Source organism: Neomonachus schauinslandi, chromosome 15, assembly GCF_002201575.2.
Source record: "Neomonachus schauinslandi chromosome 15, ASM220157v2, whole genome shotgun sequence".
In the NCBI taxonomy this organism is placed as follows: Eukaryota; Metazoa; Chordata; class Mammalia; order Carnivora; family Phocidae; genus Neomonachus; species Neomonachus schauinslandi.
Genome location: NC_058417.1, coordinates 37,399,116 through 37,426,501, shown reverse-complemented (window position 1 = coordinate 37,426,501; position 27,386 = coordinate 37,399,116). Strand labels below are relative to the sequence as shown.

General features: G+C 58.7%; 1 protein-coding gene across 1 annotated transcript in view; it reads left to right on the top strand.

Annotated features, from left to right (window-relative positions):
• Positions 1 to 27,386, top strand: part of SRCIN1 (SRC kinase signaling inhibitor 1) — a 67,298-nt gene that overhangs the window by 1,395 nt on the left and 38,517 nt on the right. The window contains exon 2 of the mRNA XM_044921632.1: positions 25,160 to 25,461. Coding sequence (XP_044777567.1) covers positions 25,160 to 25,461 — 302 coding nt within the window. The remainder of the gene's footprint in view (positions 1 to 25,159; positions 25,462 to 27,386) is intronic.

The following is a 27,386-nucleotide window of genomic DNA, read 5'->3' as shown; positions in this document are numbered from 1 at the left end:
TGTTTTCTTTGTGTGTTTTCCCCTCGGCCGGGGGCGGGGGCGGCGGCCGGGCCGGGGAGGCGGCGGCCGGTGGGGCGAGGGATGCTCAGGGCGCAGGTGTTGGGGGGGACAGGGGACCGCTGCGTGTAGGCTTGGGAGAAGGACCCGGGCGACAGGAGTCCTGGGACCAGAGGGGGTCAGGGATTGGCGAGGCTGGAAACCGAGCGGGGAGGGCCCCGTGATGCCCGGGGGGAGGGGGCCCGAGGGGTGAAAATTTAAAGGGGTACGTGTGGAGGGAGGAGGGGTGGGGAGAAGAGGAAGGGGGATGGATGGTGAGGGGAGTGGGGGAGGGGAGTGGTCCATCCGTGGTGGAGGAAGAGGAGGATGCGGGGGCGGGGGAGGGAGGCGACGAGGATGAAGTGTGTGTGGGGGGGAGCCTCAAAGGCCTCTCTTTCCCCCAGGTCACAGGATGGGGTGAACGCACTTGGACGGTGGTGGTAGGCGCTTTGCGCCAGCCCCCCAGGGAAGGAAGGGGATGAGTGCGTTCTGGGGTTGGCTGTGTTGCCAGGATACGAGCATGTTATTCACCCCCCCCGCCCCCCTCACCTCGAGGCCTTAGCCCTGGAGACCTCAGAGCCTAGGCAGCAGTTGCAGAAACTGGGGACCAGCTCCCCGCTCAGCTGGCGGGTAGGGAGGGGCCATAAGAGGGAGGGGCTGGGGGAGGGGCTATTTGATCTTAAGTCCTCCCCCCTGCAGAGGCAGGAGGGCAGGGGAGGGCGCCCCCAGCTGGGGAGAACATCCAGGGTGAGTGAGGAGGTAGGGACCGCAGGAGGCTGAGGGGCAGAGGGCGGGGCTGGGGAGGGGACGCGCCATAGCCCCCCCCCTCCCCTCCCACGCACCCCCCCTGCTACGTCAGAAGCTCCGGGGCCAGCTCCGAGTCCTGTCGGTGGGGGCAGCAGGATGCTGGTGGAAGCAGAGGGGGCCGGCCGGGTGCCTCCGCAGCTCGGCTGGCAGGGCCCGGCGGGGCTTGTGCTGCTGCGGGTGCTAACCCCCCGGCCCCACCCCTCCCCATGCAGCCCTGGCAGTGCCTCCGGCGCTTTGCCCTGGCCTGGTGGGAGAGGACAGCGGAGGGCAGCGCCCGATCTCCTAGGGAGGAGGCTGGACCGAGGGACCCCGGGGGCCGAGGGGAGCCAGGTGAGCAGGAACAAGGATTGTGCCAGAAGGAGATCCCGGACTGTTTTTCCCTCTCTCCAAATACTGTGGAAACAGGAGGTCCTGCAGCCCCCAACTTTAGGGGAAGTGTTTTCCTCCCTGGTGGCGCTGCTGGAGGGCTCCTGGATGAAGCCTTCTCAGGAGATGTCGGAGCTACTGTTGTTTCGGGGGAAGGGGAAACAGATGAGGACTGGCAGTGCGGGATAGCTGACCAGACTTCGGACTTGTAGGTCTGAACTGTTCCCTGGTGTGGGGTTTGAGCACTTTGTGTGGGGAGGTTGGATACCTTCTTCCCGACTCTGGATATCTTGGTCTGGGTGACCTTGAGCCAGCTGCTTTGCTGTCTAACTTCATGCCTCAGTTTCTCTCATTCCCTTCCCTATCCCTCTTGCTGGTTTTAAAGAACTGATGATGCATTTGATGGGGACTGTCACTATGAAAATGTGAAGCTCTGTCATTCTTAGTGGCAGTTGTTGTGGTGGTTTCTCTGGTGTGGTTGTGCGTGTGTATGTATGTGGGGGACAGTTTGGGTTTATGCATGAGGGCTTTTGCTGGTTCTGATTGGTGTTGGGGTCACAGCGAGCAAGTGTCAGGGCCTGGCATTCACACAGGAAGGAGGGCTCCAGGCGAGCTAAGAGTTGTCAGGGCAGAGACTTAGCTGGTGGCCTGCTGTAGAAGCAAGGCTTGGGGGTGAGGGCTTGGGGTGTAAAGGGGGGGTTACAAGAATAAGATCCCCCCCACCCTCCACCCAGATTGCCTGGCACCCAGGCACCATTGGCAGCGAGTGCAAAGGCTTTGCCCTGGCTTCTTGCCACCATGCCTTGGGGACAAGAGGGTCTTTGTCCAGTGCCCCCCTACCACCGCCCTGTTCCTTCCGCCCTTACCATGATGGCCGATTCTCTATGATGACCCTCAGGGCTGGGATGGAGATATGGGTCCCCCATGTGCTCTGGGGATCTGGAAGATGCAACTGTGGTCCTCAGGCAGGGCTGAGTGGAGAGGGGGAACTCTCCTAGGGGAAGGATCCCTGGGAATGAGCCATCAGGAGGCCTGTCCCCCCACCCCAAGCCTTCTGCTTGCCTCCTTGTCTAATGGGGGGGGGTGTCTGGGGTCTTTGTGGCCTGATTCCTGCTGAGCTCCAGGTTTTTTAAAGATGTACAGGGTACAGCGTAGGGTGTTGGGATGCAGAGCCTCAGACGCTCTCTCTTTCTCTCTCTCTGGCCAGGAACCCACCCTGGAAAAAGGGTTTAATTAGAACCATTGATTCCTTCTTTGGCTGCGGGCATCGATCTCAACGGTGTGGTCAGAGCTGGGGGGCGGGGGTGGCATGGCGACTGTCTGCACAGTGCCAACCTTGGCTTTCTCTGACAAAACCCAAGCTTAGGAGGGAGGGAGCTGGGCTCTTTAAAGTACCAGGTCTGTTTGAGCCCCACCCCCACTCCAGGTCAGGTCTTGGGGAAAGAAGGGAGTGGGAGTTGAGGATCTGGATGGAGGGAGGGGTGTTTGGGGTTCAGGATCATACTGAATGGTGGGCCTGGGGCTCTGGAATGGAGGGGCAGCTGTGGTTGGGTGGGGTCCTGCAAAGGGGAGTCAGGAGGCAGCAGAGGGGGCCTGTGGGTGTGGGGCAGGCCGAGAGTTCAGGGGAAAGACCTAGGGCTTGCCATAAAAGCTTCCCTTTCGAGGAATCCCAAGCACTTATCTCCTCCAGCCCTGGCAAAGAGATCCAATTTTTTCCTTTGCTTGTGTCCTCAAGGCCCAGAGAGGGACAGAGACTACCTCAGAGGCCCAGCAGGCCTGGGTGTGGCCTTTGAGCCTGGCTGCCTGAGCCAGTGGCCGCTACCTAGGCACAGAAAGCTGAGGGTGAGGCTCCTGACAGCCTGGAATCTGGCTTCTGGGCTTGGTGGGAGGTGGGGGACAGCTTGTGCCCCCCAAGCCCCGACTGCCTGTCGTGGGTGGGCTGGTGCAGGTGCAAGCTTCAATGAGCCACTTAGATGCTCTTTGAAGAATCCCTTGCTGGCTTCCTAGGGCCCATTCGAGCAAAGATAATAAAAATCTGGCCGTCAGCGGGTTTGAGGGCTGCACTCGCTTCCCCTTCTTTCATTCCCAGCTCTGAAAAGCAGAGATGCAGGCTTTGGATTTGGCTGCTGCCCCAAGGGAGAGAGGGAGGGAGGGAGGCAGAGGAGGAGGGACCGATTTCCTGGCAGCCCAGGAATTGCTGGGGAGGTGGGCCGAGGGGCAGGGGCTTGGTCCCCATCTCCTTCCAGACAGTCTTGAGGCCTCGATGGGGCTCCTATGCCTGATACCCAGGCTCCAGCTTTCCTTCAGTCCCAGAGGCCGGCAGCCCTCTCTCTCTGCTCCGCTGCTCCCACCGTCCGCCCCCCGCCCCCCGCCATGCCACCATCTCCCTCCCCTTGCCGCCCCCCCAACTTCTTCCCCTGGTCTCCCCTCTCTCTGCCCCTCAGTTTCTCCTGCTCTGCACTTCATTCTCTCTCTCTCTTTCTCCCCCCACCTTTTCTCCCCTTTTCTCGCTCTGTCTGCCCTCCTCCCATCTGTCTGTCTTCCTCCCCCCAGCATTGGTCCTGCTTTCTAGGACTGTCTGGAAGGTGGAGAAGCCAAGTTGGGGGGTGGAGGGCAGCCGTAAGCACTGAAGGGGCAGGTCTGGGTTGACTATTCTGGTCTGTCAGGTGCCATAGTTATCAGAGTCCAAGCGGAAGGGGGCTGCTGAGCACTTGGAGAGGTGTAGTGAGGGCCCCATCCCCCTCCGCACACCACCGCAGGCACCTTGCCCTGACCTCCGGCTTTGACACTCCAGTTCTCCTGCCGCCTTCTGCCTTCTGCTGCTTGGCTGCCGGAAACCAGCGCCTCTGGCCTCGGCCTGTCCACCCCTCTGGTCACCCACAGTCCCAGGCGCCGCTGCCGCCCTGTCCACTCTCCCCCTCACCCCCACACCGTTTCCAGATCGGAGCTGGGGAGGGGGGCCCCATCCCGCCCCTCACCCCCGGTCTCGGGTAGGCCTTCCTGGAGCCCCATCCAGGCCCTGTACCCTCTTTGCCATCTTGTCCACTTCCCATATAAAAGACAGGACCATCGTGGAAAGAGCACTAGACTCCCAGTAAAGGGACCTCGTTCCCATTCTTCCTCAGCACCCAAATGTCCGAGTGACCTTGAGCAAGTCCCTGTCTGATGCGGGCCTCTTTCCTCACCTGTGAAATGAGGGGGCGTGGGCTGGATCATCTCCAAGGTCTCTTCTGACATTCCCTGGATGTTGTGTCTCTCTTCTGGGTGATTTGCATATGCTTTGCATATATTAATGGTGCCTGCTTGAAGGGGGAAGGTGCCACCCACAAGGACCAGAGTCCCACCCACCATTCCGACTTCCCTTGCCCATTGGCCCATGCTTTCACTGCTAGAATCTCCTAGGGGGGTGGAAGCTGAGGCCGGATCGTTTCCTGGGGAGGTGGGTCTGGCCCCTGGGTTCCAGACGTGCTGGAGGCAGGATGCAGGGTAGCCCCAGGAAGCCAAGTGCTGTGTGAATTTACTGAGGTTGGCTGTGGCTACCATGGGGTGTAGGAAACCCTGCCGAGGCTGGCTTGGGGGTTTCCCTCCTCCATTCCCAGGGCCTGAGCACCCTCTAGATGCCAAGGAGCTTAGCCAGGTAAAAGAGTCCCTCCTTTGGGGTCAGCTCCCCCCACATAGCCCAGGGCAGGTCACGCTGTCTTGTAGCCCTGCCCACTTCTGCTCAGGCCCCTGGGCTCTGGGTATTTGTGAGTTGCAACTCGGACCTGAGAGCTGGTCACAGGACTAGGTCATTGCGTCTCTGGGCCCTGCCACTGAAGGTGAAGCCCCAATGCTCCCTGTAAGGGTCACAGACATCATCAGGGAGAGAGGATCTGCTGCCCCTGGTTCTGTCCCACCTCCATCAGCCCAGCCTGTCTCGGCGGGACTGCCCCCAGAGCCTCCTCCCCAGCCTCCTGGCCTGAGCTCTGTCTGGCACTGGCCAGTGTCATGGATCCCAGCCCCCAGTCCTGCCTCTGTTGCTTTCACCCCTATAAAGCCCATCACTTGGGGCAAGGCCGGGATAAAGGTTGGCAGCCTGGAGAAGATGACGTGGGGCCACTGAGTCATGGCGAGATTATCTGAAGACAGAAGCAGAGATGGCCTCCACTACCAAGGAGGACTGGGCCAGAGGAAATGGATCAAGAGGGATCAAGTTTAGATTTAGTCTTAGAAAGGGACCATCCCAGGGGGCAGATTCATTTCTGACCATGGGACATCTGCGAAGATGAAATGCAATCATAGATGAAAATGTCCAGCACATTGCTTGATATATATTAAACACTCAATAAATGGTGTGGCAGAGAGAACGGATGTCTCTGAAACCGGAAAAGACCCTTCCCTAACCTCGAGACTTAGGATTTTGCAGGGAATGAGAAGTTGGAGGGACAGTTCCCAGAAGAGCTGTTTCTCCCAGTTTCTCCCACACTCAGGCTGCTGCTCCCCCAGCGCACTCATGCCTCCTGCACGCACTGGGCTCAGGGCCCAGCCACCCGGGGACACCCTGCCCTCATCCGCTCCGTTGCGGGTGGGCAGACGGAAGGGTTTGGGGGTGAGAAAATATTCTCCTCCCCTCCCCCCTATCTTTGCCCGGACAGCTTGGAAGGAAACAGGCCCACGCTGCAGTAGGAGGAATAGAGGTTAGATAGGAAAGAAAGCCTCGCAGGGTGTGTGTGTGTGTGTGTGAAACACTCCAAGGTGGGGAGCTCTGGTGGTCTTTGACCTCAGTGATAGGTGTGTGTGAGCACGAGTAGGCTGGTGTTGTACCTAAGGGCAGGGGACTGGTTGGCATGACCTTTGAGATGACCTTTGGGCCATCCTGAGGAGCTTGATAAATCCACTTTCACTCTTATGGTTGTTGTAGTTGGCTGAGTACAAGGTACCAGGGTCTATGAGACAGAGGAGTCGCCCTGCTGGGGAGGAGAAGGGGCCTGGGGAGTCACTCTTCGATCCCCCAGGGCAAAGAGGTGGAGTGCAATGGGAAGAGCAAGCACTGGACTAGGATCAGGTGTCCTGCCTTCCCTCCTGCTGTGTGACCTTGGGCAAGTTAGTTGCCCACTCTGGTCTTCAGTGTCCTTGGTATGAGAAAAGAGGGTGGAACTTGAGAATCTCTAAGGTCTCTTCCAGCTGTCACAACTTCTACCTCCTTCCTCTCCCCTGAGATAAAACATGCCTCGCCACAGAGAGGGTGGGAAGAATATTTCCAAGCTCCAGCTAAACCTGGAAAAATGGAGATTTGGCCCAAGAGAATATTGACAACGTGTGTGAGGGCAGGTGCGCGCGCACACACACACACACACACCCCTTACAAACAGTCCAAAGGCACGTTTTGCCTAAGCCTACCCTCTCAGCCCAGAGGATGGATAAGCGAGTGGTCAGGGGATTCAGCTGTCTGAATCATAAACTCGCTGTTTTCCTCCCCTCCCGGCAGAGCTGGCGTTGCTACATTCCATTCCATTCAGGGACTAGAATCCAGTCCGTATTTTCTCCCTCGGAGGCACTGCCCGAGGGTGGCTTCCTCTCCCCCACAACCCTTTTCTGGTTCCCGGTAGCCTCCGCCACCTGGCCCAGTTGACTGCACCTCCCGGCGTGGAGTTCCGTAAGACTGGGAAGGAGCTGGGTTTTTCACAAGCCTGCCTTCCCCACCTCGGCAAACGTCCCCATCCCAGCACACTGGCTTCTCTTCCGTCCCAGCCACAGAGCTTGCCGGAGACCCCAGACCCAGGGGCCCACAGGGAACCCTCAGACCCAGAGACCCCATAGAGCAGCCCAAGCCCAGAGACCGCTCTGGAGAGGCCTAGCTAGAGATGTTTCTGCAGAGCCTGGGAGGTGGTTGTGGGAGGCTATCCTGCAGGCTCCCCACACCCCCAGGGCATGTGGTAATTGCAGACACAGCGGGCGTCTGCGGCGTCACCCAAGGCGCTAGCATCTGCCTCATTGGGAAGAATGAACGATTCCATCTCTTCTCTTCAGGAAGGCATTCCACGGCTCACCGAAACCCTTTCAGAGAAAGACTCGGCCCTTCTGCCCCCTCTCCTGGGCTGCCCCCGGCCCACTCCGCCCCCACCCGGTGGCTGGGCTGGCTCCATGCGTCCCCATTCGTGTCCCAGCCGCTTTCTAAGAGAGAAGGCTCTGAGGAAGAGTGAGGGCTGTTAGGACTGGCACGGACTCTCACTTTGCTGGACCCTGACTTTTAAGACTCTCCCTAGCCTGGGTGCTCAGGGATTTCTGGAAGTTAAAAGGAGAAGGGGACTGCAAGTGGCTTCCTGGAGGAGGTGGGAGAGCAGGAAAGCAGCCCCCAGAGGGGCCAGACCTCAAAGATAAAGCTCAGGAGATCCTAGTCCGGCTCCTCCTGAACCCAACGGCTCATCCCCTCCCCTGGTCCCTGGTCCCTCCGCAGCCCAGAGTTAGAATCTTCTGCCTCCCACCCCTAGGATGAGGCAGAAGGAGACAGAAGCAAAGCCTTCTCTTCCACTTATTGTCCTTCAGAAATTACATATCCTGGAGCATGGGCTGAAAAGAGGGGAGACAGCCAAGGCTTGGGGAGGCTAGATGGAAGGCAGCTTAGCTCAAGGGTCAAGAGCTTGGGCTCTGGAGTCAGAGGTGTGTGGTTTGGGGCAAGTCACTTCGCCTCTGAAGCTCATTTTCCTCATCTGTAAATTGGGGCCAATAACAGTGTTTTCCTCGAAGGGTGGGGTACCGGGATTAAATGAGGTAATTTAGGTAGAGGTCCTAGCTCACTGGAAACCTTCAAGAAATAGTAATTTCTTTGTCTTTGTCCTACTCACTGTCCAAGGAATGACCGAACGGGGGAAGCTGTTTTGTCTTCCTGGAGGAAGGGGCATACATGAGAAAACCTCTTTAGTTTTTTTTTTAAACCCAGATCCTCACCTCAGTTTATCTGGGGATGGGTCCCTTGAGCTGCCACTGAAGGCTGGTGGTGGGAAGGAAGGTAGGCCTCCTGAGTCTTCACTCCCCTGGACTCTGTGTCCCTGTCCATCTGCCCCTTCCACGCCCCACCCCAAACAGCACTGACTTGTCCAGGAAGCCCTCTAGGGCTAGATCTGTCAGTGAGCGTTCTTGATTTCTTCCCTTAGTCAATGTCCCCACATCTGGGTACAACAGCTGCTTCTCCCTGGGACGCCTGCATCTTGGGTAATCGGTGGGAAAATTGGAACCATGAGATTGGCAGGGGGCTCTGAGAACTCTTGCAGCCAGACGTGATGTGGGTATGGATGGGTCTGAGCCAGCCAAGTGAAGGAGAGGGGGGTCCGAGAGGGTCCTGGCCACACTGTCTCCGGGCCGGAAGGGGCTTCCTGCGCCTTCCCCAGGATGAAAGGCAGTAGACCGTACTGCAGCAGGAGGGGGAAAGGGTACAGTTAGAAGGACTTCCCTGCAGGGGAGGGAGGGAGGGCGGCAGGCAGCCGTGAGGGACAGCTGAGAGGGGCTCTGCCCTGGTGCTTTTTGGGTGTGAAATGCCCCTGTTTCCTCCGTTACAGGCGGTGGGGGGGGCCTTCCTCAAGGTTAGGGGGTGAGTGGAGCAGATGGGCGTCTCGGGCTGGGAGAAGACTGTTAGCAGAGCAATGATGGCAGGCAACCTCTGACTCCGACCCCACCAGCCTTCCAATGTGTGGTGACCTTGGTTGCGCGATGCTGATGGGCCCTCCAAGGTGCTATCATTTGGGATCTTATGTGAGCACTCCAGTAAAGGGCCTGCCCCCGTTTCTGGAAGGAGCATCAGGCCTGGCTTGTTGGCTGTTTGTCCTAGGGACCTCCTTCTGGGGATCCCGTGTTTTCTGTGTCGTCCTGCTGTCTGTCCTCCTGTCTGTCTCCCACCAGTGTCTCTGCCCCTTCAGCCCCTGCTCTTCCCCCAACACCCAGTCTCTATCCCTCCTGCGCCCCCAGCCCCCCAGTGACCCCTAAAGGGACGGCTCCTAAGGCTCTGCCTTGCCCTGTCCCTGCCCCCCTCCAACCCCATGGCCCAAGGCCCCTGCTGGGGGCCCATCCCACTTTGGGAGCCCCAACCTGGACCCCTCGCTCTCTCCAACTCCTCTCCTCTGGCTCTGGGCATTCATTCACGACTTTCCTCCTTTCCTGTCCCTCACCCAGGGCTCCAGCGTGCAGCGGGAGGGAAGGCTCCAGGACTCTGTTCCCTCTGTTTAAAGTCTCCAGGTTAGTAAGCCAGGAGGGAGGCCTCCCCCCACCACCCTGCCTCGCACTGCTCTTTAGCCAAATGCCTCTCCCCAGCCTAGAGGGCCAGAAGTGGGGGAGGGGGGCTATCCCTGGTGGGCCCAGGCCTTTGCCAGGGGAGGGGACAGCAGAGACTTGACTCTGGGGAGGGCAACTTGCCTGGCGGAGAACGTGTCTATGTGTGCATGTGAGTTCGTGTGTGCGTGCATGTACATAGGGGTGCCGGCTGCAAAGTTTCCATGCAGTTGGGGCTGGGAAGCAGGGGAGGAGGCAGGGGCCCTCTGCTGAGGGGCCTGCGGGCCTGGGGAGAGGGGATCAGGAGCAGGGGGCCCTTCTTACGGAGGGAAACCCGTGTTCCCGTGGAGGCCAGAGGGTGGGGGGTGGGACATGGGACCACACCCCACCTCAGTATAGCTCTGTTTAGTTTATAGGCACTTGCAAACCTGTGATCTTATTTCATTTATTCAATGATTCAATCATTCATTCATTCATTTGTCCGTCCGTTCATTCATTCAATAAAGATTTATTGAATAGCCTCTCTGTGCCAGGCCCTGGGCTAAGGTCTGAGTCCAACAGTGACCAAGACAGATAGGAGTTCTTTCACTGTTTAAGTGCTGAGCAGATAGAGGGCAAGGAGTTGGCTGAGTTCCCCGGCTGTGGAGCCCGGACTGTGGCTCGGCCAGCTGACTGTGACTCTGTGTCCCCAGCCGCCCTGTCCGCCCCTGCTCCCCTACCGGCCACTGCTCTGTACTTCATGTCCCTGTAGAGTGTCCCTTGACCTGAAGGCGCCCCTCACACAGGGTGCCCCCACCAAGTAAGCGGCGATCGAGGCCTCAAGTCCCTGGGGACTTGGGCAGCATTGTTAGACCAGTGCCAAGGACTCTTCAGAGGGCTTCAGGGAGCCGACCCCCTACTTCTGGGCCCGGGATCAGCAGCCTGGGGCACTGGACTTGAGAGGCAGCCTGACCTGGGTTCAAATCTTCACTTAAGCCATTTCCTAGCTCTGTGGGCCTGGACAAGCCACTTTTCCTCTCTGAGCCTCAGTGTTCCTGCCTGTAAAATGGCAGGGTTGGCAGGCGCCTGGCTGGCTCAGTCAGTAGAGCATGTGATTCTTGATCTTGGGGTCATGACTTCGGGCCCCACATTGGGTGTGGAGCTTACTTAAAAAAAAAAAAAAAAAAGAGGGTAAGTTAAAAAAAAAAACCTGGCAGGGCAGATGAGAAGAGCACAGGAAAAGCAGCAGCTGGTCCAGAGCCTGGCCTACAGCAAGGACGGTCCCACTGCTGGTTCCCTTTCTGCCCACGCCCCCTCCCATCCTGGGCAGCCTGAGCCCCAGTAGTGTCTGCTTGCTGCTCTGTGCCCCCCCCCGCCCCCGCCCCAGGGGAGTGGGGCTGCGGGATCTGGGTCTTGGCTGTCTGCAGACTCACGTCCTCCGGCCCTTCATCTCTCTGAAGGATGCTGCGGCCCCAATCTGGGCAGGCAGCTGGGGGAGGCGGCCCTCCTTGCCTCTGTGGCTGCTGCCGACGCCTTGATGGCTTTTTAATAACTTTGCTCTGAGACAATCTGCAGAGCGCTCGTTTGTCTGCCTCTTAATTAAAATTACCGTTTTCCTAAAAGAGCAACGAGGCTGCTCCCCTCACTCCCCCACCCGTGGCTGCTGCTGGAAGGGGGAGGCAGAAGCACTTGAGACTGCAACTCTTCCCCTCTGCCCAACGCCACCCCCCCACCCCAGTCCCAGTCCCAGGGGCCACCAAGCCCCTTTCCCCACACCCACAGCAGAGGGGCCGAGGCTCAGCCTCCCCAGTGGGCTTGGGGGGCAGGGAACCAGGAGGAGGGCCTGAATGCTCTCCTCTCTCACCCACCCTTTTCTGGAATACCCCCAGAAGCAGGGAGCTCAGTACCTTCCAAGATTTCCTACATCTGTAAAGAGGAAACAACCCGGAACTGCCTACCCTCCCGGAGCGGAATAAGATGTGGATGGGTTTTGGAAAAGTGAAGGATTATTAGGGGTGGGGAGGGGTGGGGGCTGTCCACGGAGGTGGACACAGTGGGGTCAGGGCCTCACCATTGACTCTGGTTTGGTTACAAGAGACCTCCGAGCTCCCTTTGTGGACTCCGAGTCAGGCCACCTCAGGAGTGGGGTGGGCCTGGCGAGGTGGGGGGCTCATTTAGTCCTTGCTGAGTTTGGGGGCAAAAATCATCCCCAGTAATAATGAAAATACTAATGACCAATATTTATTGAATGTTTACTTGATAATACATGAGCCATACGCTGGGTTAAGCTCTATTCGTTTTATCCTCACAACCCACCAGCCTGTGGCCTCAGTGCTGTTCTATGTTGTACGGGGGAGGAGACAGACCAGAAAGGTTAAGCGACATGCCCAAGGTCACACAGATGATCCATTATGGCATTCTCAGCCGCACTCCCCTTCTGCCTCGAGCGCTCTAGCCTCTTAGGTCTAGCCTTAGTGTCTCATGCTCCACGCGGAGCGGTTCACCTCTGCCTCTCTCTGCCATCCTTCGAGCAGGGTTCCTCCAGAGTTCATGCCACTGAGAACTGACTCTGAGGTTCATCTGCACCTTCCTCCCCCAACCCCATTCCTGGTTCCACCCCTGGGGCACCCCAGGGGCTCCAGACCCTGGAGTGGGGGAAGCTGGAGGAGGGGGACTGGAGGTTAGGGGGTTCCCATTTCCAGACCTCCTTTCGTTTGGGGCAGAGTTCCTCTCCACGTGGGGAAAAGAGCCCGGGGCCAGGGAAGTGACTCGGTGACTTGATTGTGACGGCAGCTGCTGCTTGGTTGTGAACGGGTCTTACATCGTGGCTTTATCGCTGAGGCCCGCCTGACAAACCATTCTGGAGGAGGTGGCCATGTCTGGGGCCTCGAGATCCAGCATCAGGGAGGATCCTTAGATGTCTTGTGTCTCCAGCAGCTCCCACTGCGCCTGGCCTGTCTCCACTGTGAACCTTTGCTTCCGTGATTCCTCTTCCAGGAGGCCCCCTCCCCTTCAGGGAGATGACCACCTCCATTTCTGTTCCTCCCTGAAGTGCCTCTCCCCGACCACCTCCAGGCTTGCCCCTCTGAACACCCGTGGCATTGTCAGATCTTTTACGGTCATTGGCTCTGGATCCAGTGGAACCTCCTAGTCCACTTTTGCTCTCGGGGACAGCAAATGCAGTGCCTTCAGGGGCAGGAAATGCGCGAAGCCGAGGACCATAGGAAAAGGCGGGAACTGTGGTGAGGGACAGTGCACGTGCTCCTTAAAAACAGGAAAACAGGACACCACCAACCAGACAAAATACCTGTGCCCCAGTGTGGCCCCAGTGTGATCCTTGCCAAGCTGTGATTCATTTATCATGGTGACTCACCAAGTAGGTGTGTGCTGTTTGTTGAGTGAATACATGATCGCACATGGGCTAAGCATGGTGCTAGACACTTTACGTGTTTGATTCTTCCCATCTTCCCAAGGCAGGCACTGTTTCCCCACTTTGTCATTGTGGAAACTAACAGCCAAAGAAGTAAAGTGACTCCGTCAAGATCACACCTGTGTGAAAGGGCCTCGGCAAGATTTGAGCCTTGGCTTGCTGTGTCATTCCTGCTGTCTGGTCGGGGGCATGTGGACACATGCGTTCGGTCCCTGCCCTGGGCGGCCAGTGGCCACCTGGTCGACACGCGCCGCGTGCCCTGTGAGGAGGCAGGACTGAAGGAGGTGAGGGCTGCAGAGGCTGGGAGGGAGCAGATGCCCCTCACCCCAGCACACCCCTCCTCCCTCAGCTTCCGGTCCCATCCCAGCAGCCTGGGAATGGTGGCGTGGTGACAGGTGCCGAGCTGCAGAGATGACAGCACTGCTGATTCCCCCATAATTACTGTCTGATTACTGCCAGAATTAGCCACCGCACGAGCATGGGATGCAGATATGGGGCACAGTGCGGGGAAGCAGCTGGGGGTGAGGGGGCCTCTCCTTCTGAGCCTGGGACCCTCCGGCAGTACGGCAGGGTCAGCACTGGGGAGGAGGAAGTAGAATAGAAAGGAGGAAGCACTGCGTGGTTAATATGCATCAGATATTATTATGTGGGCTGTGGTTTTCCAGTCCTCAAAGTTAGGCGTACCCCTGAGATGGCTGGCTGCCGGACGGGGCATCAAGGGCCTCAGGCCACTAACCAGAGACTCAGGCAGAGCAGGCTGCCTAGGCAGACTCCTGAGTACACCCTTTGGTGCCTAGACCTTGGCTCTTCCTCGCTGGGGCTGTGGGGGATATAGTTGCAGGGAAGGGCTGAGCCCCAGAGCAGACTCCCACATTAGCAAGGCCAGGCACCAGAGGACAGATGGAAGTGCCTTGAACGAGTGGGCCGGTTCAGCTGACCTTGCCAGAAGAGTCATCCAGCCCAGGCAGGAGGAGTCAAGTTGGTCCCTGAGGTTTGAGGTCAGGGGAGGCCTGAGAGTTAGCAGCAGGAGATAAGGGAGGTGTGTTCTGGTCCCAGAGCAGGGCTGGGTATGTCCTGGACACTTGTTACCCCAGCACACATGCTGGGGGCAGGGGGAGGGCTGGTGAAGGCAGAAGCAGAGAGGGGTTATTTGGGCTGCTCAGACCTCATCACACCATCAGAGCAGTTTTGAAGGCCACCGACTAGGAAGAGTGGTGACAACATGGGGCTCACCCAACAGAAGGCAGTGCAGATGGCTGGGGGGCTAAAACCAGGCCACAGAAGGAAGGATCTGAAATGTTGGGCTCAGAAGAGGAGACTCAGGTTCTGAAGCCCCCGTCCTGCTCTGAAGGGAGAGGTCGTGACCTGCCCCTGGGTCCCTCTGAGGGCTGTGGGCATAGACGCTGGCTCATTTTAGGGAAGGAGGAACCCCACATGATGATTGATGACTTTGGAGGTAGTGAGTTCCCCATTCCTGGAGGTATCCAAGCCCTGGCTGGATGGCGTTCCCGAGGTCGGGAGGGTTTCCAGTTCCCCATGGCAGGCATTGGGAGGACTCCGTACCCAGCTGAAGTGTGAGAAGGTAAGGCCCTGGGGTTCTTTCAGGACTGTGGGACCCCTCGCCAGCCTGGGCGTCTGTGGTGCCCGAGCAGCTCTGCTCCCTGCCCCTCCTCTCTCCCTCCCTGCCCCGCCCTGGGGAAGAGCCCCCGTAGATGTAGATCTTTGGCTGGGAGGCCTCCCCTGGGGAAGATTGTGCCGAGGGGCTCTGTGCCTCATCCAGGCGGAGGGCTGCTCCAGTATTACCCTCTCAGGGACTTGGGGAGCACAGAAGAGGCTCTGGCCCACGGACTCAGGGATGCCTTGGTGGCAGGGTCAGCATCCCCCTTGGGGCAGTGGGTGTACAGAAATGAAGGGGATCTGAGCTGAGAACCCCCACCGTCGAGATGAGGTTCCTCCACTTCTCAGCTCTGACCCCAGACAAGGTACTCTTCCTGAACCTCCTGTTCCTCGCCTGTAAAGCGAGAGAGAGCAGCCTCACAAGGGGACCCTGAGCACTGAGTGAGCACCAGCCGCAGAGGCCTTGCAGACTATCCTGAGTGTGCACGGTTATGGGGGTGGGGGGTCACTCAGGCGGCTCCGTGTCTCCCACAGCACCAAGTGGGCCTGGTGCTGAGCTTACCCCTCATCACTTCAGAGGAATGGGCCGTTTACTTGAGAAGAGAAGGTTGGAGTCTTCGAGTCTTGCAGATGGAAGGGGAGACTGTTGATTGCTTCCTTCCAGCCTGTGGTCCACCCTCCTGGATCTGCTCTGGTGGGGGTTTCGGGTAAGGCAACAGGGAAAACTTCCGAAAGATGCCCCTGGTATCTGATCTGGCTTCCCAGGTCAGGCAGGGAATCTGCTGAGTCTCCCGCCTTCTCCCGGCCTCCACCCTCCGGAGTCTCTTGGGCCCTAACCTGGTGTCCCCAGGGTGGGGGAGGGATGGGATGCAGATTTGACTGTTTGTTCTCTGTTGGTTTGCAAGGCAGTGGAGTAATTAACCCATGAGGTGAGGGCTGAGCCTTGGAGCCCAGTGGCCCAGGCTTCACCTTGGGCAGCAGGTGGAAGTGGGTCAAAGGCACACAGGCCCCTCCCCTTGGTGGAGGGGGCTGAGCACCTGCAGAGGTAGAGCAAAGGCAGAGGCTGCCCTGTCCTTGTCCTTGGCGTTGCCTTGTTGGTTCAACAACGGTCTGAGTGGAGCGGTCTTGAGGTTCTGGACCCATCCCTCTATTATGTGAACACTTTAGCAAGGAAGCCCTGAACTTGGCAAAGCAGGAGACGGGCCAAGCAAGTCGCTTCCCTGAGGTGTAGCTAGATCCAGGATAGGCAAATGTCTTGCACTCCAGGCTGGAGATGGATTGACCCGGCAGTTGAGCGAGCCTCCGGATGCACTGCGGTCTCTCCGGGGGTCTTAAATGTACTGTGTGTACATGGGCACAGGGTGCTGCCTGTCCATACGGCATCTGGGATGGCAGACGGGGTGGTCAGGGTGGTTTCTGTGTGCGGACCCCAGTCCTGCCCGGGGCCTGGGTGTGCCTCTCTGCATGTGGATGCGCAGGTGAGGGGGGCGCAGGTGAGGCAGGTTGTGACTGGGCCCACGTTGGTGAGCAGGTGCTGGGCGCGTGGGCGTGCACCGGGGTGCACAGGTATGAGGCCGGAGAGCGGAATTGTGTCCCTGAGCAGCTGAGCGTGAGCTTGGCATCTGGAGGTACCAGGACCCTGGTTGCTCTGGTGGCTGAGGGAGCTGTCTGGGTGCTGGCAGAGAAAGGGCCTTCTAGGGGGAGCCTGACCCCAAGAAGGATGGTGTCTCTGAGGAGGATCTGGAAGGATCTGGCCAGTCTGGGGCTCCTGCCCAACACCGATGAGGCGCTCACCGAACACTGGCTACTGACAACTTCTGTGGGAAGATGGGAGTGATGGATGGGGCTTCTGCCCCTCACTTGCCACGGATTGGGGTCTCTCCCCCCGGGAACAGGGGGTCCCCCTCTGGGCATGCTTTCGGCCGGAGGCGACTTCAGGGGCGTGGTGCCTTTGTCCATGCTTGCGGCCCTGGCCACAGCGCCCCGAGGCCCGAGCCCCCCTTGGGAGAGCAGGAGCTCTGGCAGCCACTTCAGAGCAGCGGGGGAGCTGGGGGACAGGTGCCTGCCTCCCTCCGTTCCCACCCTCCCGTGTTCGCTCCTTCTCTTCCTCTCAACCTGTGTTCCTCTCGGCTGCCTCTCCAAGGAGATGCAGAGCTGACAGGACACCTTCCCTGGGCGTGTGATGGTGGAGCCGCCTCGCAGGAGTTAGCTTGTTCCCGCGGCGCCATGTGGGCCCACGCCAGGGCTGGTCCCAGCTTTTCCAGCAACAGCTTCAGACTGAGGGGGACACGCTCCCCTCTGCATCTACGCCCCCTCCCTTCCCAGGGAAGTCAATTAGCCAGATCTTCATTAGTAGCTAAAAATCAAAACCGTACAATGCTGGGTCTGATACAACTCTGACAGTGGAATAAAAGGAAATCAGGCGATCGGGCAGATCAGGAGGGAACTGTCCCCCGTTTGCCCCCTAGGCTGGTGCCTTTGTTCAGTGCACAACCTGCATGCCTGTCTACTGGGTGTTACTAGCTTTTTTTTTTTTTTTAAACAAATGAGAGGACTGAGACTCAGGGAGGCTGCTAACCTGCTCAAGGTCACCCAACTAGTCAGTGGCAGAGCTAGGTTTGAACAGAGCTTTCTCATTTTCTCCTCCCCAAATTCAGTGATTTTTGGTAATGTCATAGCTTTGCCTGCTTGCGGTGGGGGGTGGTACAGGGAAAAGAGGGCAAGCAGCTGGCTTGTGGCCCTTTTGCAGGGAGAGAGTCTTGTTTGAGGAGTGTGGTCAGGGTGCCATGTGGGGCCCCTGATTTCTTTGTGGTGAGCATCCCCCGGGGCTGGGGTGGGTGCCTGGGGGTGTGGCCCCCCATGACCCTCAGCTCTTTTCTCTGGGGCTCAGGGTGCTAGGCCATGTTTTCCACCTTGCTGCTGATTCCTCCTAAGGAGATGGTTAGTCTGTGTCCTCCTGGGGCCTGCGGGCGCCCCCCTGGCAATTGCTTTCTGGAAAGTGGCATAGTGGAATGGAAAAATCCTTGTCCCTGGGGGCCAGGAGGCCTGGGTTCCACTTCTGGTTCTGTCCCCAGCTCCGGTATGACTAGGTCAGGTCCACTCTCTGGGCCTTGGTTTCCTTCCTGTGAGAGGCATTTGGCTGGAGGAAGAGCAGAGAGTGGCTTTCAAGATGCAGGCAGGGGTACACAGAAGAGTCTGGAGATGTCACTCCTGCCCACTATGGGGAGGGGACTCCACGGCCACACAGAGCCAAGGCATGAGTCAGTCACAGGCGCTGAGTGAGACCAAGCCTGGTGTTTTTGATGCCCCCCCCCCCCCGCACTGCTGAGGTGGCCTGAGGGTCTTCCCCAACCCCATCTGAAGGGAGTGGTTGCTCTACCACCGAGGAAGCCTCCAGTCTGAGGGAGGAAGCAAAGGCCTTGCACCGAGGCTTCTTCCAACCTAATGAGGCAAACAGGGCCCTACACTTAGTGCCCACCCCCCCCGGGCAAGGAGGGACAGGCTGTGCCCCGAGCCTGAGAAGCAGCAGAATCAGCAGGAAAGGGTCTAGAGAGGGCTGGGTGAGAAGGAAGAGCCGGCAGGGGAAGCATCTGGCTGGGGCGGCGCCTTCAGGGAGCCCAACACCCGTCCTCTCTCAAATTCTCTCTCCCTGGGGAATGCCCCAGAAGCTCTGCTGGGAGCACCCCAGACCCAGGCTCCCACGCAACGGCTCCTCCTAGGCAGGTGAGCTCTCCTTCCCCCAGCCCCGAGGAGGTCCTTTCATTCGATTCCAACTCGTTTACCAACTGAGTAGCCTTCAGTGGGTTTTAAATCTACGCAGATTGGTTTGTGTTTTTCTGCCGGCATGACGCTGTGACTGGCAGTGCCCAGCACCCTCCCCTGCCTCCCGGCTCCCTCTGGAGCTCCCTTGTTCCCTGCCCCACACCCCTCCTGAGTCTCCATGCCCAGCTTCCTTGGGGGCTGGGGTCGCAGAGCTCTCTGCGCGTGGGGGTGGAAGGGCTCTGTGGGCACGGCATGGGCCACAGTCTTAGTCCCCCTTTTCCCTACCCCCCTGCCCCCACCCCAGCGCAGGGGAAGGGAGTCCGCCTGGTGACTCCAGTGAAATCACTCAACCTCCCTAATTCTCAGTTTCCCTGGCTGGACTGCAAGGAGAATCAACCTGCCCCAGGCCCTTCCCCGTGTGGCTCTGGAGATCAGTGCTGGGGGTTGGGGAGGAGGCATCAGCCAAGGGCTGCCCTGCCTCTGACACACTCTTGCCTTGCCCACCTTCTCTGCACTATGGCAGTGTCCAAGCGGTGGTCCATCTAGGGGGGATGGGCTCCACCTGGCCTCCTCCCACTTCTCTGTCCTCCCTCTGACACCTGGCAGTGGGGGTGGGGAGGAGCGCCCACATTCCCCAGGGACCCGGGGATGACAGCTTGCCTGGCCTTGCCCCTGCCTCCCTAGTGCCCCTGCTCCTAGGCACCAGGAAGTCACCTTTATTTTTTTTTTAAGATTTTATTTATTTCACAGAGAGACACAGCGAGAGAGGGAACACAAGCAGGGGGAGTGGGAGAGGGAGAAGCAGGCTTCCCTCTGAGCAGGGAGCCCGATGCGGGGCTCCATCCCAGGACCCTGGGACCATGACCTGAGCCGGAGGCAGACGCTTAACGACTGAGCCACCCAGGCACCCCAGGAAGTCACCTTTATTGTCTTACCATCTGCCCCATGCTTTCCAGATGGCTCCCTTCCCTCCCAGGCCTCCTTCTCATGGGTTCCCCGCCCCCATCCTCTCTGACCAGAGAGGCTGTCCTGAGGTGTGGGGTTCCTGGCCCCCACTCTGGGCCAGGAACTGGACATGAAGCCCTGTCCCTCAACCTTAGTCCAGCTCCCTCTTCCCCTCCAATCGCCCTTCTTCCCGCGGCTGCCCCCACCTCTGAGGCTCTGGTTCGAGTGACAAGGAGACTCAACAGGGCGCTGGGCATTAGCAATTTGGGGGGATATTACACAGGAATGTTTACAGAAAGGCAATTGCCTGGAAAATGACTTTGGTTGTTGTGGTATGGGGCGGAAAAGATGGTTTTGGAAAACAGACACAGATGGGCTTCTGCTCCAGGGACCTACAGACAGACAGCGGGGGCTGAGGGCCACAGGCACGCGAGGAGCACAGAGCCAGGGGCGCCCAAAGACAGAGAGGCCGCCTCCTTCGAGGGGGGGGCAAGCGATGATCACCTCACCTGCGCCAGGTCCTGGACCCTCTGCCAAGCTTGACCTTTGTCCTCTGGCCTCTGACCTCCCAGCACAGTGTTCTTCTTGACTGCAGCAGGCACCCAGCAGGATGGAGCTGCCAGGCACAATTGAGGGTGGCAGCCGCCTCGGGGCTCCTCCTGGGTGACTTGGACTCCTCTTGTTTGGCTGCAGATGGGGGTGGGGTTGTGGGGCGGCAGGGGGAGCCTCGAGCTGCATGTGCGTGTGTGTGTGTGTGTGTGTGTGTGTGTGTGTGTGTGTGTAAAGCACTTTAGGGTCTGAGCCAGGCCCTCCACTCTTCCAGCAATCTCCGTGCACCCCTTCTCTTGCCTTTTGCCTGCGGGCCTCACGGGATCTAGCCCCCGGGATCTGTGAGCTCCCTGAGCTGGTGCCCAGCCCCCATCTCAGCCCAGGCGATGGATGGGGCACACTGGAAGCCTTCTCAGGCCTCAACCAGCCCCCTGATCTCTGTGGGGACAGGGAGACAGGGACCTAAACTCTGGGTCTTGAGCTTGGGGGTCCTCACAGCCGGGGCTCCAGAGAGAGACCTCTCTTTTCTGGATCTTGTAGCTTCCTTTTTCTTCCGTCCACTTCCTCCCCTTCCTTGCTCTTCTTCCCTCTCCCCCCCCCGTTCCTCTTCTCCACATTCCCTTCCTCTGAAGATGATGTCATGTGTGAATGTTGCCCAGTGGCAGCCAGAGGACAGAATAGTGACATCTGGGGTAAAGACACGAGGTGGGGTGGGCTTGGTGGCTAATGAGATGGTGTCACTAAAACTTGGGGATCTTCATTCTCATCATGAGTTACAGTGATCTCATGTTAAAAAATGCAGAGGAGGATAAAAATAAATCAGGCTCATAAATAAAGGTGGAATTTGGAACTGGCGGAACATTGTCGCCGTCTTCCCAAGCGCCTGCGCCTTTATCCTCGGCCGGCCACTGGGGGGCGCCCACCTCCTCCTGTCACCCCAGCCTCAGGTGTGTGTCCCTTCTCCTGGGCCCAGGCTGGGAAGGCTGAGCTGAGGGTGACAGAACCCCCTTTCCCCACTTTTCCGCCCCCCTCATTCTGAGCTGGATTGCACCAGTCTAGGGCATCTTCTCTGGGGCTTGGATCTCCGACAAGACAGTTATGATCGGCCTTGCACACCTGGGTGACCTTGGACAGATGGTAACTCCTCTGACCCCAACCTCTCTCTCCGGCTCCCCCAGCCTCCATCTCTCAGGGGCCTTCAGTGCCAACTTCCCTTCCCCAGTGTACCCCAGCTCGGTTCCTCCTCCGCAGCCTCCCCACCCCTTCCCCTTCCCTCAGAGCCGCCTGCCCTTCTTTTGCACCTTCAATTCCCATGTCCCTGCTTACCCCCTCAAGGCCTCTCTGTCCCATCTGTCCCCTCTGCCACCCCCTCAAGACCCCTGCCCATATGGACCCCTCACCACCCCTGCCACTGAATGGGAAGCGTTGGTCTGCTCAGGGCCAGGGTGTCCAGAGCCTGCTGCTTGCTAGATTGGAATCGATCTCTGGCACTTTTCCCTGGGCTGCTCAGTCTGGGGAGGGTCAGGGCTGCTCTGGGGACTCAGTGGTGGCTGGAGCAGGTGCAGGGGTACCGGAAAGCCTGTCTTGCTGGGACCCAGGAGCCGATGTGCCAGGAGTGCCTTTAATTCAAAACAACACACTTTCTCCTCCATCGTCTTGCCAGCTTCTCAAGGCCTGCAAGACAGGGGCAGGGTTTAGAGGGGAACATCCCCATTTTACAGATTAGTGCCCTCAGGCTCCGAGAGGGAAGAGATTTGTTACTGAATGAGTAACTAAATGAAAGGTTAATCCAGAATCCTTCGGGAAAGGAGCTGACTTGAAGCCCAGGGTGTCTCTGGCCTGGGGTTCTTTTCCTCCCAGTGCCCTGACCTCGAGTGCCTGTGACTCAAAGACAGAAGCTCATGCCTGAGTCCTCTGAGCCCCACGGGCCTCCTTCTCCCAAGGGTAATAGGATGGCCCTGCAGCCCAGAACCCCAGGTCAGTCCTCCCAGTCCCCTGGGGCCCTGCAGAAAGGAGTGAAATAAGCACAGAGCAGGAGCCTCACCTCTTCCCCCCTACCCACCCCCACCCAGCTAGTTTCTGTCTTTGTTAAATAAAGCTGAGGATCTCAAAGGTTCTTAAAGAGATGCTAGAGCTTTGCAAATCCAAGCCCCTCCTTCCCACCACCCCTCAGACTTAGCAGATTGTCTCTCCTGCCCCTCCTGCCCCTCTCTCTGCCACCCCCCAGAATCCAGCTCCTGCCTCACCCCTGCCTCCTCCCTCCACCCATGCCTGGGCACCTGAGGGCTGAGCCCTGACCCCAAGAAGGCAGGGACAGTCCTGGCTCTACTCTGCCCCACTCCCAGCGCTGCGCCTGCAGTGGGGTTTATGAGACTGCAGTCATAAATAGGCCTGCAAGAACCTGTCCACGGTCCCCTCCACTGAGCGCTCTAGCAGCCCGGACCCCTCCTTGCCAGCCCGCCTTGCCCCTTGAACCAACATGACCCCTGGATCTCCCCCAGTCCCTGCTGCTCTCTGCCCCAGCCCAAACTTGCTGAGATCTCCCACTAGGAACCAGGGAAGGAGGTGCCGGCATGGAGGGTGGGGTGGGGATGAGCAGCTCTTCTGGCTCCCAGAGGGCAGGAGGGCGCGGGGTGGGGGTGCGAGATGAGAATTGGAGACCTGTCCCCTGCACCTGTGTGTGTCCAGAGCCCTTAGAGGGCACTGTGAGCCTGGCTGTCAGGCACAAGGAAGGAGATCCCTCTGGCTCCGGCTGGGCTGGGCCAGACTCTAGACCTGGGGTTACAGCAGCAAAGCAGGCGGGCAGAATCTGCTCCTGCCTGGGCAAAGAGAGGGCTATGGTTATGGGGGGGTCTCCTTCTGTTCAGTTGTACCTAATGCAAATCTCCACAGGTGCTGAGAGTAAGTGGAAGAGAGAGGTTAAGGGTCATGGGAGGCAGCCCCCTGACTCTGGTTAGGGCTATTTCTCCGGTGCCTAGAGCACCCCCATCTTAGCCTCTCTTCCTGGATGATTATTCAGGTGACTCCTTTCCAGCCACATTCACTGGGACCCTGGACTGCCACCAAGCTCCTCAAGGGCAGGGACTAGGCCTTCAAGACAATGGTCCCAGGGTTCCCAGCCCCACTCAATCAAGGGCCATCTTTGAGAATTTCCTCCAGATCAGGGACCCTCTGCACCATATTAACTCAACGTTTTTCCTTAACTCCCTTTGAACCTAAATAAATTTACTTAAAAGGAAACCTTATCTCTTTACCTTCCCAAGGAATGATATCCATGAAATCAGTGGTTGGATCTTCTATTTGGGGTTTTCCTAATCCTTATGAAAATAAAGGTATAAGTATTAAACTGTGAAACAGTGTCCCTCCCAAGGTCCGTTCTGTGTATCTGGACCTCACTTTGGGAAGCATGCCGGAGGATGATCACTGCAGCGAGAAGGACAGATGCCTGGGGTGGGGGGGGAGGCAGGAGGGACCTGAGACCCAGTGCCAGGCTGGGGAGAGGGCAGATGAACAGAGACGAGCACCTAGGGCCCTCTGGTGATGCCATTGTTCTGTCAATAGGCGTTGGTGAGAAAGTGTGGTGGGAGGGGATGAGGCCAACCTAATAAATATTGGGGTCAAATCTAGCCTCTATCACTCACTGTGGCTTTGGGCATGTCACTGGACTTCCCTAACCTCAGCAGCCCCATCTCTGAAATGGGGCCACAATGATAACCCTCCCCGCCCCCCAAAAGGGTGTTGATGGCCATGATGATGGCGGTCAGTCAGGCCTTTGGAAGCCATGGAACTCGGTGTCTGTGGAAGCGATTCTTCCCTTAGTTTTGGTAGGAGGTGTTGGGTCCTCAAAGGCTGTCCCCCAGATCTACATGCCTCAGCCACAGGCTCAGGAGGCGTGTGTGTGTGTGTGTGTGTGTGTGTTTGTTTGTGTTGGGTGAGGGGTGGCTTTTCCTGAAATGTGGCTGAATCTCTTCTTTCCCCCTGTGGCTCACAGGAGGTGACTGAGGCCTGGCAGCAGGCCTAATGCACGGTGGATGTGTGGAGGAAGGGGACCAATGAGGCATGGCAACTGGATGGAACATGGCTGGGTCCCAGAATCCCCAGCCTCCTCTTCTTTGCCCCACTTGGCCCTGCGAGTCAGCCCCTGTGTGGGGATGCATTTGTCTGCTGCAGTGCCTGATGGCCCTGGACCTAGGCTATACTTGGGGGATGCAGCTTTGAGACTGGTGGATGGTGGGGCTGGAGGTATGCCGGGGAGACTGTGTTTGTCTCCCATTGGGGAGACACCTGGCACCTGCTGTGGGCGACACCATGCCTGGCATGGGTGGCACTCTGGAACCCCTGTCCCCTGCTGGGCTGTGGAAAAGTCAACTTTGAGGCTGGAGGGTGGGAGACAGCAGGGCTGGGCCTGGTGAGGTTAGGAGCTCAGGGATGGTGGGCATATGGGAAAAGGATTCAGAATTCTGCATGGGGACCTCAACCCCCGGCCTTCTCTTTTTTTCTGCTTCTGTACTGTCCTTTGTCCCCTGTGCATCCCTTAAAGGTCTTGAACTTGTGTGTGTGTGTGTGTGTGTGTGTGTGTGTTGGGAGGGGAGACTGAGGAAAGGGAGGGCAGGGGGAGGGGAGGGTTCCGGGGGGAGGGCTTGAGCTGTTCTGTGTGCTTTCTTTCTCCTTTGAGTTTGTCCCAAATCCATCTCTCTCTCACTGTCCTCTCTGTGCCCAGCCTCCCCTGTCTGTCCATCTGTCTGTCTCTGGGGAGGGAGGGAAAAGGGAGGGTCCCATGCCCCGGACCTTGGGCCTCCATCTCCTTGCCATCATTACTCCTGCCTCCAGTATCCTAGTCCTGGCCCCTTTCCAAGCCAGTCCCAGCCTTTAGGACAAGTGTGTCCTGGACATTCTAGTCTGAGGGGGGAGGCTTGGGTCTCCCCCTGCCCCCAACACGCACACACACCTCTCCTTAAAGGATGCTCATGAAAGGAAGACTGGGCAGGCTCCTTTCCACATCTTTCAGGAACCATCTAAAGGAAACGCCCCTTCCCTCACCTGTTCACACCAGCAGTAGGAAGGAGGAAGGGGACGCATGGCTAGAGATGTTCAGGACCCCTGCTTCCAACCTCTCCTTGGCCTCAAAAACAGCGCCTCACCTGCAGTCATTACCCTTCCAAACGAAGAAGAGCACGAAGCCAGAGCACGAAGCCGGACCCTGCCCTTGCCCCCCAACTTCCTTGGAGCCCCTCCCCCTGCTGCCTCTTCGGTCCCCTAGTTGGGGGGTGGACAGCCCCTCTCATCTCAGCCTGGCGCCTCTTGCCCCGCCTTAGGCCTGCCCGTCCCCCGCTCCCCCGTCCCCCCCGCAGTGACCCCCGGTGAGGGCTGGGCAGCCCCAGGCCGGGCGCCCCGTGACCCCGCCGTGCCCCCTCTCCCCTCTCGCAGATCCGGAGCGGAGCAGCCCCCCCATGCTGTCTGCGGACGATGCGGAGTACCCACGGGAGTACCGGACCCTGGGGGGCGGGGGCGGCGCGGGCGGCGGGGGCCGGCGCTTCTCCAACGTGGGGCTGGTGCACACGTCGGAGCGCAGGCACACGGTGATCGCCGCCCAGAGCCTGGAGGCGCTTAGCGGGCTCCAGAAGGCGGACGCCGACCGCAAGCGCGACGCCTTCATGGACCACCTGAAGAACAAGTACCCCCAGCACGCCCTGGCCCTGCGGGGCCAGCAGGACAGGATGCGTGAGCAGGTGAGTGGGGGCCGGCTGTGGGCTGGGGAGGGGTCTGCCCCGTGCTCCCCTGCCCCCGGGGCCCTGATTCGGTGGGGCGTCTGAGGAGGAGCCCGACAGAGGGGGAGTCAGGGAGTCGCCCTGGTTGGCCTTTTCTGGAGTCTGGGGAGGAAGGGGATGGGGGCTCAGCCTCCTGACCTCTGCCTGCAGTCCCGGAGTTGGGAGCACTGGATGGAGCAGAGAGGCAGAGGGGCGGTTGGACTGGGCTGACCGGCAGGAAGGTTGTCTTGGAGGCCAAAGAAGTGGTGGGGAGGAGGAGGGGACCGTCTTGGGGACTGACTGTTCCCAGCCTGAAGGTCCGTCCCGCCTGGAGCTGAGACTCCCGGGGTGGCCCCTCTGTGACACGGCCCTCTTGGGAGCCTCAGTAGGCTGGATCTGCTGTGCCCCGAGCCCCTGTAAGAACAAGCCCAGAACTCCTGGGGCCTTTACCTCCTCCCTCCCTGTCCCCCCACCCCTGCCAAGACTCGCTGTGTGACTTTGACCTAGACGCTGCCTTGGTTTCTCTCCTGCCATCAGTAAGGCTTACAGAGGAGTCAGGGTGCCTGCTTCTGGACCAGGGCCTGCCTCCTTCTATCTGGGGTGGGTTGCTTCCCTTGTAAACCTCTCCCAAATCCTTGGGTTCCTGGATGTACCTCTCCATCCAAGTATGACTTTCTTGTCTGTAGGAAAGTTCTTTCTTGGGACAAGCCTTCTGCCTACAGTCCCACATTGGTGAGATGCCTTGATGGCCTAGGAGACCCAGGCCTTGTCCGCTCGGGGAGAGGCAGAGGAGGGGAGGGTGGTACATCCCATCCACACTATTTCAGTTGGGCCTGGGGGTGTCAGTCCCTGCTCCCACACCTGTCTTGCTCCATCCCCCTTTCCAGGGGCTGCTGGGTGTGGCTGGGAAAGGGGAAGAGTGTCCCCACTCCTATTGTCACAGCAGGGACAAGGACACATTGGTGCGCTTCCCCCTTGATGTCACCTCCAGTTCTGTCTTGCTTTTGCCTTTTCCCAGCTTCCGAGTCCTCCTGGGAGCAGAGTTCTGATTGGAATAAGGGAGAGTTGCAGATGGAGATATGGCCCTCACCCTCAGGGAGCCCCTCTTCTTGGGTTCCTTCTATGTGCTCTGGCTTGGGAGGAGGGGGCAGGGACACTTGTGATCTGGAGGGGGTGAAAGGATGCTTACACTGAAGTAGGAGGGGCACAGTCAGTTGGGAGGGGGTTTAGAGAAGGGAAGACCCAGTAGGCAGGCCTGGTCAGGAAAGGCTTCCTGGAGGAAGAGGTACCTAAACTAGGCTTAGAAGGATGAAAAGGGTCTGAATGGGCATCGAGGAAGAGAATGCTATTTCAGAAGCTGGGATATAAGAGGTGGGCATGGTCCTGAGTCGGTTTGGGGGCAGGTACAGAGGCCCACCTGGCTGGTGCTGAAGGCTCAGGGTGGGAGGCAGTGGGAGATGGGGGGGCAGACTGGAGAAGTGGGGCCAGATGGTGGTGGCTAGGAGGGCTGTGGTTGTTTTGGGGTGGTGAATAGGAGGGGGCAATGGGGGGAGGCAGAGGAGGAGAAGAGGAAGAGAGTGTGTTAGGGAGATGAAGGGAAAGGGATGGGGGACTGGAGAGAAGACTGACCAAGGCTTGTTTGCTGACTGGACCGAGGAGCCAAAGACAGAAAACCTCGGTAGCAGGGAGATATCGGTGCCTAGGGGAGAAATAAGGGGGTGGGAAGGAAACATTTGGAGGATGGGAGACAGGAATATGGGAGGTGAGTTTGCAGAGCAGGGAGAACATTCACCGGGATGCCCATTAGGCGCGCCGTATGTACAGCCCAGGACTCTGAAGGGACAACAGCTTCGGGAGGAGATTGAGCGTGCTGATCAAGGCAGAATGGCAGTGGGACCCAGGGCATA